The following is a 17,939-nucleotide window of genomic DNA, read 5'->3' as shown; positions in this document are numbered from 1 at the left end:
TTGTTGTTGTTGTTGTTGTTGCTATTTATAATTTATACAATTAACCTCCCTGTGGTTCGACCCCGGTCTTGCCGGGTTATTTATTATTTCGACACTCCTGCACTTAGGAGAAGACATCAATCTTTTCGTCGTATCAAGTTTTTGGCGCCGTTGCTGGGGAGGTAAGTTTTGTATAAGTTATAATATTTATTTTATTTTCACTTTTCACTTTTCTTGTATATAACTTTGTTTTTTTTCTCTTGTTTCTTCTTCTTTCTTTTATTCTATTCCTACACGTGCATGAGAGTGTGGTCACGTATATCAAGTGGTAGATTTTGTAGGATATCCTCATCATTTTCAGAAAATATGGCCGAAGACGATAATCAATCACTTCATAATGAGAATAACCGTGTTCGAACACTTAGAGACCACATGAATCCCAAAAGAACAAGTGCACCATCATGCATAGTTTTTCCTCCCGATGCATCTCATTTTAATTTTAAGCCAGACATTATTCAACTTTTACCTTCTTTTCATGGCTTAGAATTGGAAAATCCATACTTGCATTTAAGGGAATTTGAGGAGGTTTGCAACACATATAATAATTTAAATTGTAGCATGAACACCATCAGATTAAAGCTTTTTCCTTTTTCATTAAAAGATAAAGTTAAAACATGGCTACAAAATTTAAGACCAGGATCCATTCATGCTTGGGATGAAATGCAACAACAGTTTTGAAACATGGAGATTGGTTTCACATTTCTATGAAGGGTTAACACCTAAAGATAGGCAAATGGTTGAATTGATGTGCAATGGAACTTTTGAAGATAAAGACCTTGATGAAGCAATGGAGTACTTAGACTTGTTAGCTGAAAATGCTCAAAATTGGGACACTGCGGGTACTTATGAGGCACCGAGTAAAACTCAACCTCATACATCTAGTGGAGGTACGTACAACCTTAGGGAAGATCATGACCTTCAAGCCAAGTTTGCATATTTAGCTAGAAAAGTCGAGGCACTAGAATTGAAAAGGAGTGGTCAACTAAAATGTGTTGAAAACATTGCATGTCAAATATGTGAAACAAATGAACACTCTACTAGTAACTGTCCAACTTTGCCTTCTTTTAAGGAATGTCTCCATGAACAAGCCCATGCTTTAAACAGTTTCCAAAGGGCCAACCACAACCCATACTCACAAATATACAATCCTGGTTGGAGAAATCACCCAAATTTTAGTTGGAAGAGTGAGAACAACAATGCACAAACTTCACAACCACCATTTCAATAATTTCCAAAATTCTCATGGATATGCACCTCCTTATGCTCCACCTTCTAGAAGAAATCTTGAGGAAACATTGCATGCATTCATTGAAAAGCAAGAGACAATCAATACTCAACTTGCTCAAAACATGACAGATTTTAAAGATACTCTTGCAAAATTAACATCTGCTCTCAGTTTCCAAGAGAAAGGTAAGTTTCCATCTCAACCACAACAAAATCCCAAGGGGCAATACAATGCAAATGCAAGTAGTTCCGGAAGCCAACACATGGATCAAGTCAAATTAATCACTACTCTACGCAGTGGTAAGGTTATTGAAAAACCCTCTCTTGAACCTTATGAGAAAGATGATGAGTCAATCTCTGAGGGTAAGGAAGAGGTTGAATATGAAAATTGCAAAGAAACGACTGATTCACTGCCAGCACTTCCATTTCCTCATGTCATGACCAAACAAAGGAAAGTCAATCACAACTCTGAAATTTTTGAAACTTTCAAACAGGTAAGAATCAATATACCTTTGCTGGATGCTATTAAATAAGTTCCTTCCTATGCTAAATTTTTGAAAGATCTATGCACTGTGAAGAGGAAACTGAATGTGAAAAAGAAAGTCTTTCTAGCCGAACAAGTAAGTGTTATTGTTCAAAACAATAATGCTTTGAAATATAAAGACCCTGGTTGTCCTATAATTTCTTGCTTTATTGGAGAACATAAAATTAAAAGAGCTTTACTTGATCTTGGAGCTGGTGTGAATTTACTTCCATATTCAGTTTTTCAAAGTCTCAATCTAGGTGAGTTAAAACCAACTTCTATATCTCTTTTACTTGCCGATAGATCTGTAAAAGTGCCTAGAGGAATAATTGAAGATGTGTTAGTACAAGTCGATAAATTCATTTATCCTGTGGATTTTATTGTCTTGGACACAGAACCTGTTGAAGCATGTAATTCATTTCCTATTATTTTAGGACGTCCGTTTCTTGCAACCTCTAACGCATTGATTAATTGTAGGAATGGACTGATGAAGCTATCATTTGGAAACATGACATTGGAGATGAATATTTTCAATATTTGTAAGCAACCTGGAGATGATAATGATTTACAAGAAGTAGATCATATTGAAGAACTAGTTTATGATAAACTTGAATCTACTTTAAGTAAAAATGAGTTAGATGAATCTGAAGATTTGCAAATGATTTATTCTAAGGAAGAAATCATGGATGAAGCAAGCACCGAAAATGTGCAAATCTTTTGTCAATAGTGACAACAGATTCGACATCTGACATCACACCAATCAATGATTACTTTCCAAACGAATCCTTACTTTCTCTTAGTCCAATGCCTTGGTATGATAAAAATATTAATTTTCTTGCTTTAGGAGATTTGCCAACTGATTGGAGTAATCAAGACAAAGAAAAATTTTTGAACGAAGTGAAGACTTTTTATTGTGATGACCTTAACTTATTCAAATATTGTCCTGATCAAATATTTCAAAGATTCATTCCCGACAATGAGGTAAGTAGTGTCATTAAATTTTTGAATGATCTATGCACTGTGAAGAGGAAACTAAATGTGAAAAATAAAGCCTTTGTAGCTGAACAAGCAAGTGTTATTCTTCAGAACAATAATGCTTTGAAATATAAAGACCCTGGTTGTCCTACAATTTCTTGCTTTATTGGAGAATAAAAAATTGAAAGAGCCTTACTTGATCTTGGTGCTAGTGTGAATTTAATTCCATATTCATTTTTTTAGAGTCTCAATCTAGGTGAGTTAAAACCAACTTCTATATCTCTTTTACTTGTCGATAGATCTGTAAAAGTGCCTAGAGGAATAATTGAAGATGTGTTAGTACAAGTCGATAAATTCATTTATCCTGTGGATTTCATTGTCTTGGACACACAACCTGTTGAAGTATGTAATTCATTTCCTGTTATTTTAGGACGTCCATTTCTTGCAACCTCTAACGCATTGATTAATTGTAGGAATAGACTGATGAAGCTATCATTTGGAAACATGACATTGGAGAAGAATATTTTCAACATTTGCAAGCAACCTGGAGATGATAATGATTTACAAGAAGTATATCATATTGACGAATTAGTTTATGATCAATTTGAAGATTTGCAATTGATTTATTCTAAGGAAGAAATCACGGATGAAACAAGCACCGAAAATATTGATGCGAATCTTTTGTCAATAGTGACAACAGATTCGACATCTGACATCACACCAATCGATGATTACTTTCTTAACGAATCCTTACTTTCTCTTAGTCCAATGCCTTGGTATGATAAAAATATCAATTTTCTTGCTTTAGGAGATTTGCCAGGTGATTGGAGTACCCAAGACAAAGAAAAGTTTTTGAACGAAGTGAAGAACTTTTATTGTGATGACCCAAAATGGACACTAATCTTGAAAAATAGAAAAAGTATTTTCCCGCTCTAGCTTAGAATGCAGTTACAAAAATTTACCGTGCTAGATGTGCCTGAAGATATTCGCTAGATTGATTGAAGCAAAGGTCCGATTATCAGGTGAGTCCTTTAACTCCTTCATTTCACACATGCCTGGAATAGGTAAAAGCACTTTTGCAAAGAATGCAAAACGACTGAAAGTCTGTCATGGATGTGCTAGATGGACTTGTAATACACAATGTCGTTCTTTAGGAATGGTATCTATAAACCGTGAAGACAAAATACAATTTATTAAGGATGGCCTGAGTATGGAGTCTTTAGATAATCTTCTACTGACTCTTGAGACGCATCCTAGTGGAGATGTGCATCGTGCAATTCATGATTTATGGCCACTATTTCATAAAGAACATGATCGACTTAGTCTTGGGATATGACTAAAAAAGACCCTGTTTGCCAATTTTTCAGAAAACTGGATGGGTAGCCTATCTCCGACCCATAGAGGGCGTTTAAGCCGTTCTTGGATGTAAAACCAAGGGAAGATGTGAGCCATAATCACAACTGTGATTTGAATTTTTGTTTGTAAAAATTTGTGTCTTTTGGTTTTATTATTGTGTGTTGTTACTTGTTATAGTGTGTTTCAGGTTTGTCTGTGTTCGTTATTTCAGGTGATATCTTCTATACTCTATCTTTACAATTAACCTCCCTGTGGTTCGACCCCGGTCTTGCCGGGTTATTTATTACTTCGACACTCCTGCACTTGGAAGAAGACATCAATCTTTTAGTCGTGTCAAGTTTTTGGCGCCGTTGTCGGGGAGGTAAGTTTTGTATAAATTATAATATTTATTTTATTTTCTCTTTTCACTTTTCTTGTATATAATTTTGTTTCTTTTCTCTAGTTTCTTCTTCTTTCTTCGTTTTCCTTTTATTCTATTCCTACACGTGCATGAGAGTGTGGTCATGTACATCAAGTAGTAGACTTTGTAGGGTATACTCATCATTTTCAGAAAATATGGTCGAAGAAGATAATCAATCACTTCATAATGAGAATAATGAGAATAACCGTGCTAGAACACTTAGAGACCACATGAATCCCACAAGAACAAGTGCACCATCATGCATACTTTTTCCTCCCGATGCATCTCATTTTAATTTTAAGCCAGACATTATTCAACTTTTACCTTCTTTTCATGGCTTAGAATTGGAAAATCCATACTTACATTTAAGGGAATTTGAGGAGGTCTGTAACACATATAATAATTTAAATTGTAGCATGAATACCATCAGATTAAAGCTTTTTCCTTTTTCATTAAAAGATAAAGCTAAAACATGGCTACAAAATTTGAGACCAGGATCCATTCGTGCTTGGGATGAAATGCAACAACAATTTTTAAAGAGGTTTTTCCCATATCATAGAACAAACTCTTTCAAAAGACAAATCACCACTTTCACTCAAAAAATAAGAGAAACATTTTACCAATGCTGGGACAGGTATCGAGACTTGCTTAGTACTTGCCCTCATCATGGTTTTGAAACATGGAGATTGGTTTCACATTTTTATGAAGGGTTAACACCTAGAGGTAGGCAAATGGTTGAATTGATGTGCAATGGAACTTTTGAAGATAAAGATCCTGATGAAGTAATGGAGTACTTAGACTTGTTAGCTGAAAATGCTCAAAATTGGGACATCGCGGGTACTTATGAGGCACCGAGTAAAACTCAACCTCATACATCTAATAGAGGTATGTACAACCTTAGGGAAGATCATGACCTTCAACCCAAGTTTGCATCTTTAGCTAGAAAAGTCGAGGCACTAGAATTGAAAAAGAGTGGTCAATTAAAATCTATTGAAAACATTGTGTGTCAAATCTGGGAAACAAATGAACACTCAACCAACGATTGTCCAACCTTGCCTTCTTTTAAGGAATGTCTCCATAAACAAACCCATGCTTTAAATAGTTTCCAAAGGGCCAACCACAACCCATACTCCCAAACACACAACCCTGGTTGGAGAAATCACCAAAATTTCAGTTGGAAGAGTGACAATGCACAAACTTCACCACCACAATTTCAAGCACACCATAATTTCAAAAATTCTTATGGATATGCATCTCCTTATGCTTCAACTCCTAGAGAAAATTTTGAGGAAACTTTGTATGCATTCATTGAAAAGAAAGAGACAATCAACACTCAACTTACTCAAAGCATAACAGATTTTCAAGATACTCTTACAAAATTCATATCTGCTCTTAGTTTTCAAGAGAAAGGTAAGTTTTCATCTCAACCACAGCAAAATCCCAAGAGGCAATACAATGCAAATGCAAGTAGTTATGGAAGTCAACGCATGAATCAAGTCAAATCAGTCATCACTCTTCGCAGTGGTAAGGTTATTAAAAAACCCACTCTTGAACCTTGTGAGAAAGATGATGAGTCAATCTCTAAGGGTAAGGAAGGGGTTGAATCTGAATATTGCAAGGAAAAGACTGATTCCCTGCCAGCACTTCCATTTTCTCATGCCATGACCAATCAGGAAGAAATCGAGGATGAAAAAGCCACCGAAAATGTTGATGCGGATCTTTTATTAAAAGTGACAACATATTCGACACCCGATATCATACCAATCGATGATTACTTTCATGATGAATCTCTACTTTCTCTTAGTTCAATGCCTTGGTTTGCTAAAAATATCTATTTTCTTGCTTCAGGATTGTTGCCAGCTCACTAGAGTATCGAAGACAAAAGAAAAATTTTGAGCAACGTGCAAAAATTTTATTGGGATGACCCTTACTTATTCAATTATTGTCCTAATCAAATATTTCAAAGATGCATTCCCAACAATGAGGTAAGTAATGTCATTAAATTTTGTCAATCAAAGGCACGCGGGGATCATTTTTCATTATAAAAGAGGACTGTAGAAATCTTACAAAGTGGGTTTTACTGGCCCACTATATTCAAGGAATCACATGCATTCCGCAAAACCTGTGAAAATTGTCAAAAGGTGGGATTTATTTCAAAACACAGAGAGTCTTTAGATAATCTTCTATTGACTTTTAAGTCTCATCATAGTCGAGATAAGCATCATGCAATTCATGACTTATGAACCCATTTTCATAAAGAACATGCTTGACATAGTCTTGGGAATCTAACTAAAAAAGACCCTATTTGCCGGTTTTTAAGAAAACTGGATGGGAAGCTTACCCCCGACCCATAGAGGGCGTTTAAGCTGTTCTTGTACGTAAAACCAAGGGAAGATGTGAGCCACAATCACAACTACCTATACATAGACATGCTTTTTCAAAAGTAAATAGATAAATAAACAGAGAGAGAGAGAGAGAGAGTGTGTGTGAGACTCTAGCTGGCCTGCATATAGGTGGTATGATTGCCTTTCTAATTTCTCATCTATAAAATCCTCTCCTCCTTCCTTTCATTTCTACTCAACCCATATATTCAACAAATACAAAAGTGTGTATAAATGACAAGTTCCTCAGGTCATCATATAATAAATATTTGTGTTTTTGGTGGATCTAGTTTTGAGAAAGAAAAGGAGTTTTTAGAATCAGCAAATCATCTTGGTCAAGTGCTAGCTAAGAGAAAGATTCATTTAATGTATGGGGGAGGCAGTCTTGGGTTAATGGGAGGTGTGTCAATAGCTGCATTTTTAGGAGGTAGTCAAGTTTTGGGGGTCGTCCCCGAAGCTTTAGCACAAGGGGACATCATTGGAAAAACAATTGGAGAGGAACTTCAGGTCTCCACAATGTCGGCTCGAATGAATGCAATGTTTAACCATGTTGATGCCTTTATTGCTTTACCAGGTGGTCTAGGTATATTGGAAGAGATCTTTCATATTTCCTCTTGGGCTCAACTGCACATTCATCATAAACCCATAGGTTTGTTAAATGTTAATGGTTATTATGATAAGTTGTTGTCTTTTCTTGATCATGCTGTGGAACAGGAATTTCTAACATCTTCTGCGCGACAAATCATAATCTCTGCTGCTACTGCTGAACAATTAATTGACCAACTACAATCCTTCATTCCTGTAATTGATCCTTTCATGAGTCATATAAATTGGTCAACTAAGAAAAGCCGTAAAAAGCTTAGATTGGATTTGAGCCTTCATTTGTGAACTTTTGTGTCTTTTGGTTTCATTATTGTGTTTTGTTATTTCTTATTTTTGTTTCAGTGTGTTTCAAGTTTGTCAGTGTTCGTTATTTCAGGTGATATCTTCTATACTCTATCTTTCTACCTTAGAACATTGAGGACAATGTCTCGTTTTGATTGGGGGGAGAGGGTAGTAGTTGAGAAAAAAAAATTGTTTTTCATTTCATAAAGCATGTGCATAATTGTTGTTACTAGAATGGCAGAGTAAAGGAGGTCTTTTGTTAAAGTGACTCTTGAGACGCATCTTAGTAACCATTCTTAATAAGGTCAATCATAATACTTCTTGAAATATTCAGGTTTACAAACTCTCGCAGTATTAGCACTTAATTCTGCTCATATACTTATTTAACATGTATTCTTAAACCTTAATTTACACATACACACACTTTAGCATATGATTATGGGTTGCATATTGGATTATTACATTATTTATGTTCTTTTGTTAAAGGTAACAACTAAGGGAGAGGGATTGTATATAATTAAAAAAAAAACATAAAAAAAAGAAAAAAAAAGAAAAAAAATGATGATAATAAAAATGTAGATAAGTTTGGTTTCGTAGCCTCCCTAACCTAAGCAATTAAGCCCGAAGGGGTGTTTAACACCTAATACCTTACAGTCAACTGACTTGAGAGCTATTGGCCCAACGCTTGTCACATGGGTTGAGGAGAAAAGCTTAAGGGAATCAAACATTGCACTATCTATGTATCAGTATTTGCGACCCGAGTTACTAAACTCGTAGGGGAGTCATTAGCCCTAAGACCAACTGGTCTGGGAGTCATTAGCCAAAAGCTCATTACATGGGTTAAAGATGCATGGTGTTTTTAAATTATATGTATATATATTTTTAAAAAAAAAGAAAAAGAAAAAAAAAAGAAGACAAAAATAATAATCCCAACCCAAGGAAATTAACCTTAAACATTAGAACAAAAATTTTATTTTCTTCTAATAAAAGCCCCGTAATTATGTGTTGATACATTGAGCACAAAAGAAAGGTTTATGAATATCTTGTTAAGAGGTATTTTGAGCACAAAAGAAAGGTTTATTAATATCTTGTTAAGAGGTATTGAGCAGGTATGTAAATTTAACGAGAGTTTGTTTATCTGGATAGATTAATGGAAGTTAAATGATGAATACCTTGCCTTGTGAAATTTGCAAATTATTTTTCTATTTTAACACTTTGATTACTAGGGACTAGTAATAAGCTGGTTGGGGGGTGTGATTAGTACTTAAAAGTACATTTTTATCATGGTTTTATATCATCATTTTGCACTTGAAGTATCAATAACTCCTTAACTAAAGCATGTTTTATAATAATATATCTAATAATATAAGATACCTATAATTTGTGGTAAATGTCTATTTTTAATGTAGGCCTATCACATAAATGAAAGAATTGATTGATGACTTTAAGAACTTAAATTGCAAGGGCAAAGAGATAACCAAAATTAAAAAAGAGATGTCGATGCAATCCAAACCGGAACACTGTTCGGTAATTGGGTCATATCTAGAGCTATAGATCTCAGATTTAGGTCTACTTTATATGGATGGAAAGGTAAGACATAGGCCTACAACTTTCATATGGAGCCCAAGATCTAAAAAGGTCATTTTTAAGTCCAAATTATTGCAACAACAAAGAAGCTCGAAGCTATCCTCCAGCCCGAGCACTATTCAGTATTTTGGCCATATCTGGAGTTCTAGAAGTCCAAATGAGCTGAATGTTTTACACAAGAAAGCTGAGACAATTGTCTCCAACTTTCATGTTTTCAAGTGGCTCCAATTTTGACGTTATCAATGACGTTTTGGGCACACAAGAGAAGATAAGGATTGTCACCAAGTCAAGAGTTGGCTGCCCACTCATCAATTAGTCATCAAATCAATAGTTCCCAATTCTGGCCTATAAAAGGAGGCATTTGCCATGCATTTAAGCATCTTGGTCTCCAGATCAAGATCATGCTTTTGCTTTCTCTCTTTGTATTTTTTGTATTGTTTATGCTTTGCTTTTATTAATATTAAGTTTATGCCTTTCATTTACTTAGTTAACTTCTATCTTATTTTATGTTCTTATTTTATTTATTTATTTTTCTTTCTTTCATTATGTCTAGCTAAGTTTATTATGTGAAGGTGAAAAGGTTACACTAATGGTGTAACAATAAGTATAGTGTAAACTCAATATGGACTTTAATGTTTGATACTAACATGTTTTATATTTGTTATCTTGTTCACTCTTTAATACTTTGCTTGTTAAATGATTAATCTTGATTTATGTTGTATAACACTTGGTACAACAAATGCTTGGCACTTTCATAGCCCATAATGTATGGTATAACCGACACCTGAGCTATGAAAGGAACTTGATTTGTTGTTAACATAAGTTATAATCATGAATGCTTGATGAGATTTACAAGTATTAGCATTAATTGAATAAGATGACTAATGTAATCATGTTAACAATCTATAATCTAATTGGAACCTCCTTTGTGTGTGGTTTCCAATTGAATAATAAGAATTTATACTATACTTGTTTGACATACCATTAGTGGATCCTCTAACCTTGACATTTATTATTATCGTTGTTAAATCTTTACGTTAATATTCCATCTCAAAGTTTTCATCATCTTCTTCTTCTTTTTCTTTATTATTATTATTATTATTATTGCTGCTGTTATTACTAGTATTATTATTGTTGTTGTTATTGTTATTGTTATTGTTGTTGTATTATTGTTATTTATAATTTGTACAATTAACCTCCATGTGGTTCGACCCCAGTCTTGCCGGGTTATTTATTACTTCGACACTCCTGCACTTAGGAGAAGACATCAATCTTTTAGTCGTGTCAGAATACATCAAAGAAATCCATTAATTAACGAAAATTATGTGTTTTAGGCCAAGACAATTCAGATTAATAAAACTTCTTGTTTGTCGCACTTTGTGTGTGTGTGTTGGTGAGATAATCTCCCTTCCATGGTTCTCTAAAAAACTAAAAAACAACTTATCGAAGAACAACTGTCTTCATGGCATCATCCTTATACTTCTCGTTCACGAATCAATATTCGTTGGGTGGGGGTTTTCCGTTTCCAATAGTGCTGTTGTCTAAGTACAAGTTATCTTTGTGTCACACTCCTATCAAACCTGATTTATTTGGCTTTCTGGGAATTGGTGTCTTTGCGTGTAGGTTGCGTGACCATGTGATCACGAGGTTCGCATCAAGTTCAATTTAAATTCTAAATTTGACAATTTTAAACCTGGTAAAACTTGAATCGACTAAATACATGTTAATCTTATAATGCATGCAATGTGAAGTGTGTGAATTCATTTTAATTTGTATTATCGAGTAAGATATAAAAAATTATACAATTTGCAATAAAATGAATTCTTAAAAACTAAGCCTATACTTACATTACATCTTGGGCTTGTTAATTGAATTCTTCATTTCATTATTCATGCTTTTTAATGTGTTCTTTGTATAAAATATGTTTAAACTTATTATCAACCAAGCATATCATTAATCTAATTTTATTTAATTGTTATTGTCAAAATATATAAATATTAATATGTGATCCAAAAGTCAACATTTCTTGCCCCTAATCAATTTGGTAATAACTAAAATGCCAAGTAAAAAGATCTTAATGCTCTAATAGCTAGGTTTAAGTTTTTTTTTTTTTTTTGACAAGAAGAGCAAAACCATCATTCTATTATTCTAGTTAACAGTGTCTCTAAATTTGCAACTATAGTGTTTTTTTGAACATGTAAGCTTTCATTAATTTATGATATGGAAAATTAATCAAGGTAAAGTCATCCTCGTTCTGCCAATAAGTAGTAAAACTATTGTTTAATATGTGTATATGTTACAAAAGCTCTAATTTGATAATTAATTTTTTTACTCCAATTAAAATAATTTGATACCAACCAAAATAATTTTAATAAATGGCGTGATGGATAAGGGTTTTTTCCCTTTAAAAATTTAACTCATTCAATTTTATTTAGTTGTATTTTTGTAAGTATTAAAGAAACCTTATATTAGTTGTATTTCCAACACCCCCTTCATTAAAATTATTTTGATGGGTGTGTAAATAGAAATTATTATTAAATTAAAGCTTTTTGATGGATCCACGTATTGAACAATAGTTTTGCTAATTTAAGATGTTTTGGTGCTAACTATTATGGATTGGCCCAGTAGTAAAAGATCTGTGCTTTCTTTCTTTTTTTCGAGATCAAACCTTCAGAATAGTATCTAAGAGAATTAATTTATTAAGTTTTTTTTTACGTGCACCAAGTTGATGTGGATCGCGTATCCTTGAGATCCTTTAAAGAAAAGGACTTAATCTTGATTAATATACAAGTTAGATTGAAAGTATCCTTGATAGCTAAAAAAATGTTTAAATACTTGTGGAAAAGGAGAAGTAAAAAAAACTGACACAATGTGGTAGAACAGCTGTCACATCTAAAGAAAGGAAAACGCTGGGGCTGTTCATCCACTGTTGCAAAAGTTTTTGAGGGGTGCAATAGGGAGATGAAAAGCAAATTACCTAGCAAGCTTTTTTTTTCAATTAATAGATTATATTAATATAATCTAATGTTAAAAATGAAAAATAAACTTTTATGTTAATAACAGGCATCTGACCCATCCCTTTTTTATGCGCATGTTCTTTTATATTAATAACAAGCAATTCAAATGAAAGATCTGGGAAAGAAAATTTTCTACCTCATTAATTTTGAATTAAGGGCACATCTTCTATATTAATTATTATGCTTCCGGAATTACAGATTAGTTAAAAGAAATAACCCCAGTATAGATGGTCCTTCTTTCATGAGGTACATACATCAGTTAAAAGTGTCACTGTTATACTTGGAGCTATCCCAATCGTCATCAATAAGAATTGGATGCTGACACTTATCTTGCAGTTCAATTTACTAGGAATTTAGTTCACCCATTAAATTTTTTAAAAGCTGAACCGTCTTTTTGGAAGAAAATTACTGTTTCAACGAGCTCTAGTCACCAAGCACCAAGGAAGCCTAACCAGAATGCAATGGCCTAGCTTCTAAGAAATCAAGCCATCCCACAAGAAACAAGCTATTTGTAAGCTAGACAATAGAACAAATTCAAGGGCTATACTGTTTCAATCTCTCCAGTTATATTCAAGTACAATATAACTTAAGTCTAATGTTGCCCCCGCCTCATGTAATGTAATCCCGATAGTGTCCCTTATGGTCAAGCCATAATGGGAGAAAATAAAGGAAATGAGATCCCATCTATAGCCATCCACATTCCAAATGTAATGCTAGAAAAATATTAAATCCACACCATATCAGACCACATAATTTTCATTATCATAAAGCAAACCCTTAAGTTCGGGATTTTATTCAGAAGTACAAAAGATTGCAGAGACTCAATGGAAGCCATCTATAATGGGAGAAATTCCAGAATGGAAAGGGGATCCCATTTAGCCATCCCCATTCCAAATGTAACGCGAGTGAAGGATTCAATCACCATATCAGACCACATAATTTTCATTATCATAAAGCTACATTAAAGAACACACCACAAACCCTTTAAGTTCGGGATTTTATTCAGAAGTACAACAGATTGCAGAGACATGACAAAACCCTTTATTTAGTAGCAGCTAATGGTGCCATAAATCCCATTAACAGTTGATTGATCACTCATCATCATAATTCTTTCGGTGGTGGCGGTGCTTCTCCGCATCATCATCAGAATTGTCATCTCCCTGCCAATTTCACCTATATGATTAAGATAATGACAGATACCATAAAAGAAAGGCAAATTTATATGCACGACTTTGTTGATAGCAGTTCTTTCACAGAGAAATGGGCACTCAAACATTGTATTCTTCTCGAGGTAAACTAGTGGAAATTTCGATTATTTGTTTCCCCAAGACCCCCAAGAAGACAAGCATATAGTGATTTCATAATGAAACTTAAAAAGTTAAGATCCTCAATGCAATAAACAATGAATTAATCGTGTAAGATACCAGAGTTGTGACCGTTCAGTACTCCTAATTTTAAACAGGTGATGCTGGAAATATCTGTGTTGGGCATTTCAATCATCAATTCCAAACTAGAAGGTCCGGGACTTGAAGCAAACAATAAGTGAAATTGTTTGTAAAATGAATAGACATCCTGTTGCAATTCATTACATATTCTCATCACCAGTAAAACATTACAGAGAGCAACAAATAAATGAGTGGGTAGCAGCCTCACAGGGCAATAATTTATTCTATTTTTTCTGCTTATATAGGATTACTGAGAAAAAAAAAAAAAGGGAACTCAAATGACAGATTCATCCACGGAAATTGTGGCTAGAATATTTTGAGCTTGGCACCACAGGACTGAGCAAAAATCTTTTGAGCTTGGCAAAGAAGATCAATGGACCAAAAAGTGGATTCCAGTGACGAACAAACAAAAAAAATAAAAATACCATAAATCTTCTTGATGCAGTCATAGGATGCGCACGACCAAGCACCTTCTTAACTTTCCTGATGTATTGCTAACCAAGTAAGAACTTCTAACGTATATACTAAAGCTGGAACATAAGTCTGAGCAGCAACAAACAAAAACAGAAAAGCAAAACCATAAATCTCCTTGGAGCATTTGTAGGATGTGCATACACTCAGCATTTACAAAGTTTTCCTGATGAATTTCTAAGAAATACAGAATTCGCTAGTCCAAACAAGAAACCACTTAAATTTGTTATACTAATTGAATTGGTAATCAAATGTTTTTCAAGCCAAGCCGCCGGTTTGAAGTTTAAATTTATTCTCAACTTAAACTAAACTTTATCAGAAACAACCCACTAAACTAATGCAAACATGTCCTACTTATGAGGATAATCATATCCTGCCTGTGGGACCGAAGTCAAGTGCAATACGCTTCCAGATCATTGTTTCTCCTAATTTTCGTCCATCCTTGTTTTAGATCACTAAGACACAAAGAAAGCCAAGCCAAAAATCTAACACAAGGCAGCAACTCAACATCACAAATGGAAATGCAACACAATATCCTACATTACCAAGAAACAGAAATGATCTCACGTTGCATCAAAAACCATAAGCATAAAAAGTAAAAAGTCCGAGAATTTGAGAGAACCCTACATATTTCTTGCGGCCATAGCCCTCTTCACCACCATCACGATACTTATTATGACGATACTCGTCGTCCTCATCACTACGACGACTCCCATAAGAAGGCCTCTCATACTCTCCTCCTTCCTCCTGTCTCGCATAACTAGATCTCTTAGGTGAATCATCTCCATAACTTGGCTTCTCATATTGGCTCCTTCCCCCATCCCCTTCTCCATCTTCCCCATAACTCTCCTTCCTCCCGTACCGAGAACCATACTCTGACCCACTTCCTTCATTTTCGGATCCTAGCCTCCTCCCATACCCGGATCCGTATTCCACATTCCCCCCTCCATATTCGCTGGGCTTCTCATACCCAGATCCATATTCCACAGTCCCCCCTCCATATTCGCTGGACTTCTCATACCCAGATCCATATTCAGTTTTGGATTTCCTCACATAACCCGACCCATACTCAGCTGGCTTCTCGTATCCAGACCCATATTTAGAGTCCGGTCTCCTGCCATACCCAGATCCATATTCATCCCTCTCTGGCTTCTCATACCCAGACCCGTACTCCGATTCCTTTCTGCGCCCATAACCAGTCCCATACTCGCTCGGCTTCTCATACCTACCAGGCTCATATTCGCCCTCGGGTCTCCTTCCATACCCAGATCCATATTCCTCACTCTGTGGCCTCTCATTCCCAGACCCGTACTCCGATTCTTGTCTGCGCCCATAAACAGACCCGTACTCACTTGGCCTCACATGCCCACCAGACTCATATTCACTTTCGGGTTTCCTTCCATACCCAGATCCATATTCTTCACTTTGAGGATTGCCATACCCACCAGACCCATATTCCGATTCGGGTCTCCTTCCATATTCCTCACTGGCCGGCTTCACATAGCCATCAGACTCATCCAATCCGGGCCTATTCATTCCAGGCTGGAAACCGTATGCCGGTTGAGGTTCACCATAAGTGGATCCAGGTCGGGGCTTGGGACGAGCATAGCTGCTGTATTCAGTTTCAAGAGCTTCATCAGCGTAAGCAGATGGCTCAGAGTAAGAGGAGTAATTGGGGCGATCGTAATCAATTTCACCGGAGGCTGAGCTGATTGGATAGCAGGTCTCATCGGACGGTGGGATTGGGCGACCGTACGTTAAGGCAATGTCGTATCCGCCACCGTATGGGGTGGGATCGTACTCATCGTAATCGTCGACCTGGTCATCATCACCTCGAGAAAAGAACGGCATCGTATTTTTTTTTTTTCCTTTTCTGGTTTTGTCTGAATGAAGATCAGGGAGGAGGGGTTATATTGTATTTTGGTTGTAAGGAACGATGTCGCTTAAGATGGGAACGCCTGCCACGAATTGAAATATGTGGTGGGGTATAATAATGGAAATCGAAAGGTATGCGGGTACGTGGTGTGTTTAATTGGTGGTGTGGTCTTATCAGAGGTCCTGCCACAAAAAAATTTATTGGGCGACGCGGTCGATACCCTGGGCCGACATATCCCGATTCTATAATCCATTGCCTTGCCCGAATCTCTTTTGAATGGGGGTGCGGGGCCCCCCCCCCCCCCCCCTTTTCTTTTAGTGTTTTCTCCAACGAGCTATTAAATTAATATTTTTTATAATAATATATTAAACAAATAAAAAAAATTAATTTACAATTAAAAAATTAAAAAATTTTAAAAACACAATTAAATAATAATAGTACCAAGTCAATCTTATTTTACCTTTCTTAAACCGTGTTTGCTAACTACTATATGAAATAACATATCAAAATAACTAAAACACAAGGCATATTTATTAAACACTTGCATATATTTTACTATTTATTATAGTAATGGATTTATAATTTTATTTTTAAAAAAAATAAATAATCTTTAAGTTGGTGATTTTTTTTTATCTCTTTGTCTACCTTATTAGTCATTTAATGTACATGCTTTTTTCATAATTTTTTAAACAGATAAATGATTTAATTACTCTATTCACAAAAAAAATTGAAATTATTAATTGATAGTATTTAAGTCCTTTTTTCTAAATACAATAAAAAATCAACTTTTCTATTGCAATTAAGAAAAAATGAGCCTTGGACCTAGAAAACTTTTGGTATTTCCAAACAGGTTTGATTGTTAATTTTAGAAGCATTAAGGGTAATTTGATATTTTTATCTTGAATTATTATTTTTTTAATTAATAAAATTGTTAGCGCGTGCTTACCACATGCTAGTGTGTAGGCATTTATGTCATTTGAGCAACGTGGATAGCACCTCGTATTGACAGATCTAGCTTTTCCACCTTATTGTTGGATGCTCCATCACATCCTTTTCCTCCAAATACGACACGTGATGTCGATTGTGGGGTGGTTTGTCAGTGTGGTCCATGACACGATTAAAATATTGATATTTTCTTTCAAGTGCAAGAGTGTCGAATTAATAAATAACCTGATAAGACCGGGATATAACTACAAGGAGGTTAATTGTATAAATTATATATGACAATAATACAACAACAATAACAATAATAACACAACAAGAACAATAATAATAATAATAATAGTATTAGTAGTAATACCAATAATAATAATAATAATAATAAAGAAAAAGCAGAAGAAGATGAGAACTTTGAGATGAAATATTAATGTAAGGATTAAACAATGATAATAACGAATGTCAAGGTTAGAGGATCCACTAATGGTATATCAAATAAGTATAATATAAACTCTTATTATTCAATTGAAAACCACACACAAAGCAGGTTCCAATCAGATTACAAATTGTTAACATGATTACATTAGTTATCTTATTTGACTAATGTTAATGCTTGTAAATCTCATCAAGCATTCATGATTATAGCTTATGTTAACAACAAATTAAGTTTCTTTCATAGTTCAGGTGTCAGTTATACCATATAGTATGGGCTATAAGAGTGCCAAGTATTTGTTGTACCAAGTGTTATACAAAATAAATCTAGATTAGTCATTTAACAAGCAAAGTATTAAAAAGTGAACAAGATAATAAATACAAAACATGTT

General features: G+C 34.7%; 1 protein-coding gene across 2 annotated transcripts; it reads right to left on the bottom strand.

Moving 5' to 3' along the window:
• Positions 1–13,145: 13,145 nt before the first annotated feature.
• Positions 13,146–16,210, bottom strand: LOC105117975 (uncharacterized protein At5g39570-like). Of its 2 annotated transcripts, XM_011015807.1 has the most exons (3): positions 15,325–16,210; positions 14,931–15,273; positions 13,146–13,547 (listed from the first exon to the last, which is right to left on the bottom strand). In XM_011015807.1, exons 1-3 carry the CDS (start codon positions 16,152–16,154, stop codon positions 13,479–13,481), a joined length of 1,242 nt encoding a protein of 413 aa, XP_011014109.1. In that variant the 5' UTR covers positions 16,155–16,210; the 3' UTR covers positions 13,146–13,478. The 2 variants fall into 2 exon arrangements, with proteins under 2 accessions (XP_011014109.1, XP_011014107.1); XM_011015805.1 differs by having other exon boundaries at positions 14,931–16,210.
• Positions 16,211–17,939: the final 1,729 nt, after the last annotated feature.

The sequence above is a fragment of the Populus euphratica genome, unplaced genomic scaffold (assembly GCF_000495115.2).
Source record: "Populus euphratica unplaced genomic scaffold, PopEup_1.0 scaffold1652.1, whole genome shotgun sequence".
NCBI classification, from domain to species: Eukaryota; Viridiplantae; Streptophyta; class Magnoliopsida; order Malpighiales; family Salicaceae; genus Populus; species Populus euphratica.
Note: the sequence above shows the minus strand (reverse complement) of the source record. Positions and strands in the feature narration are given on the sequence as shown.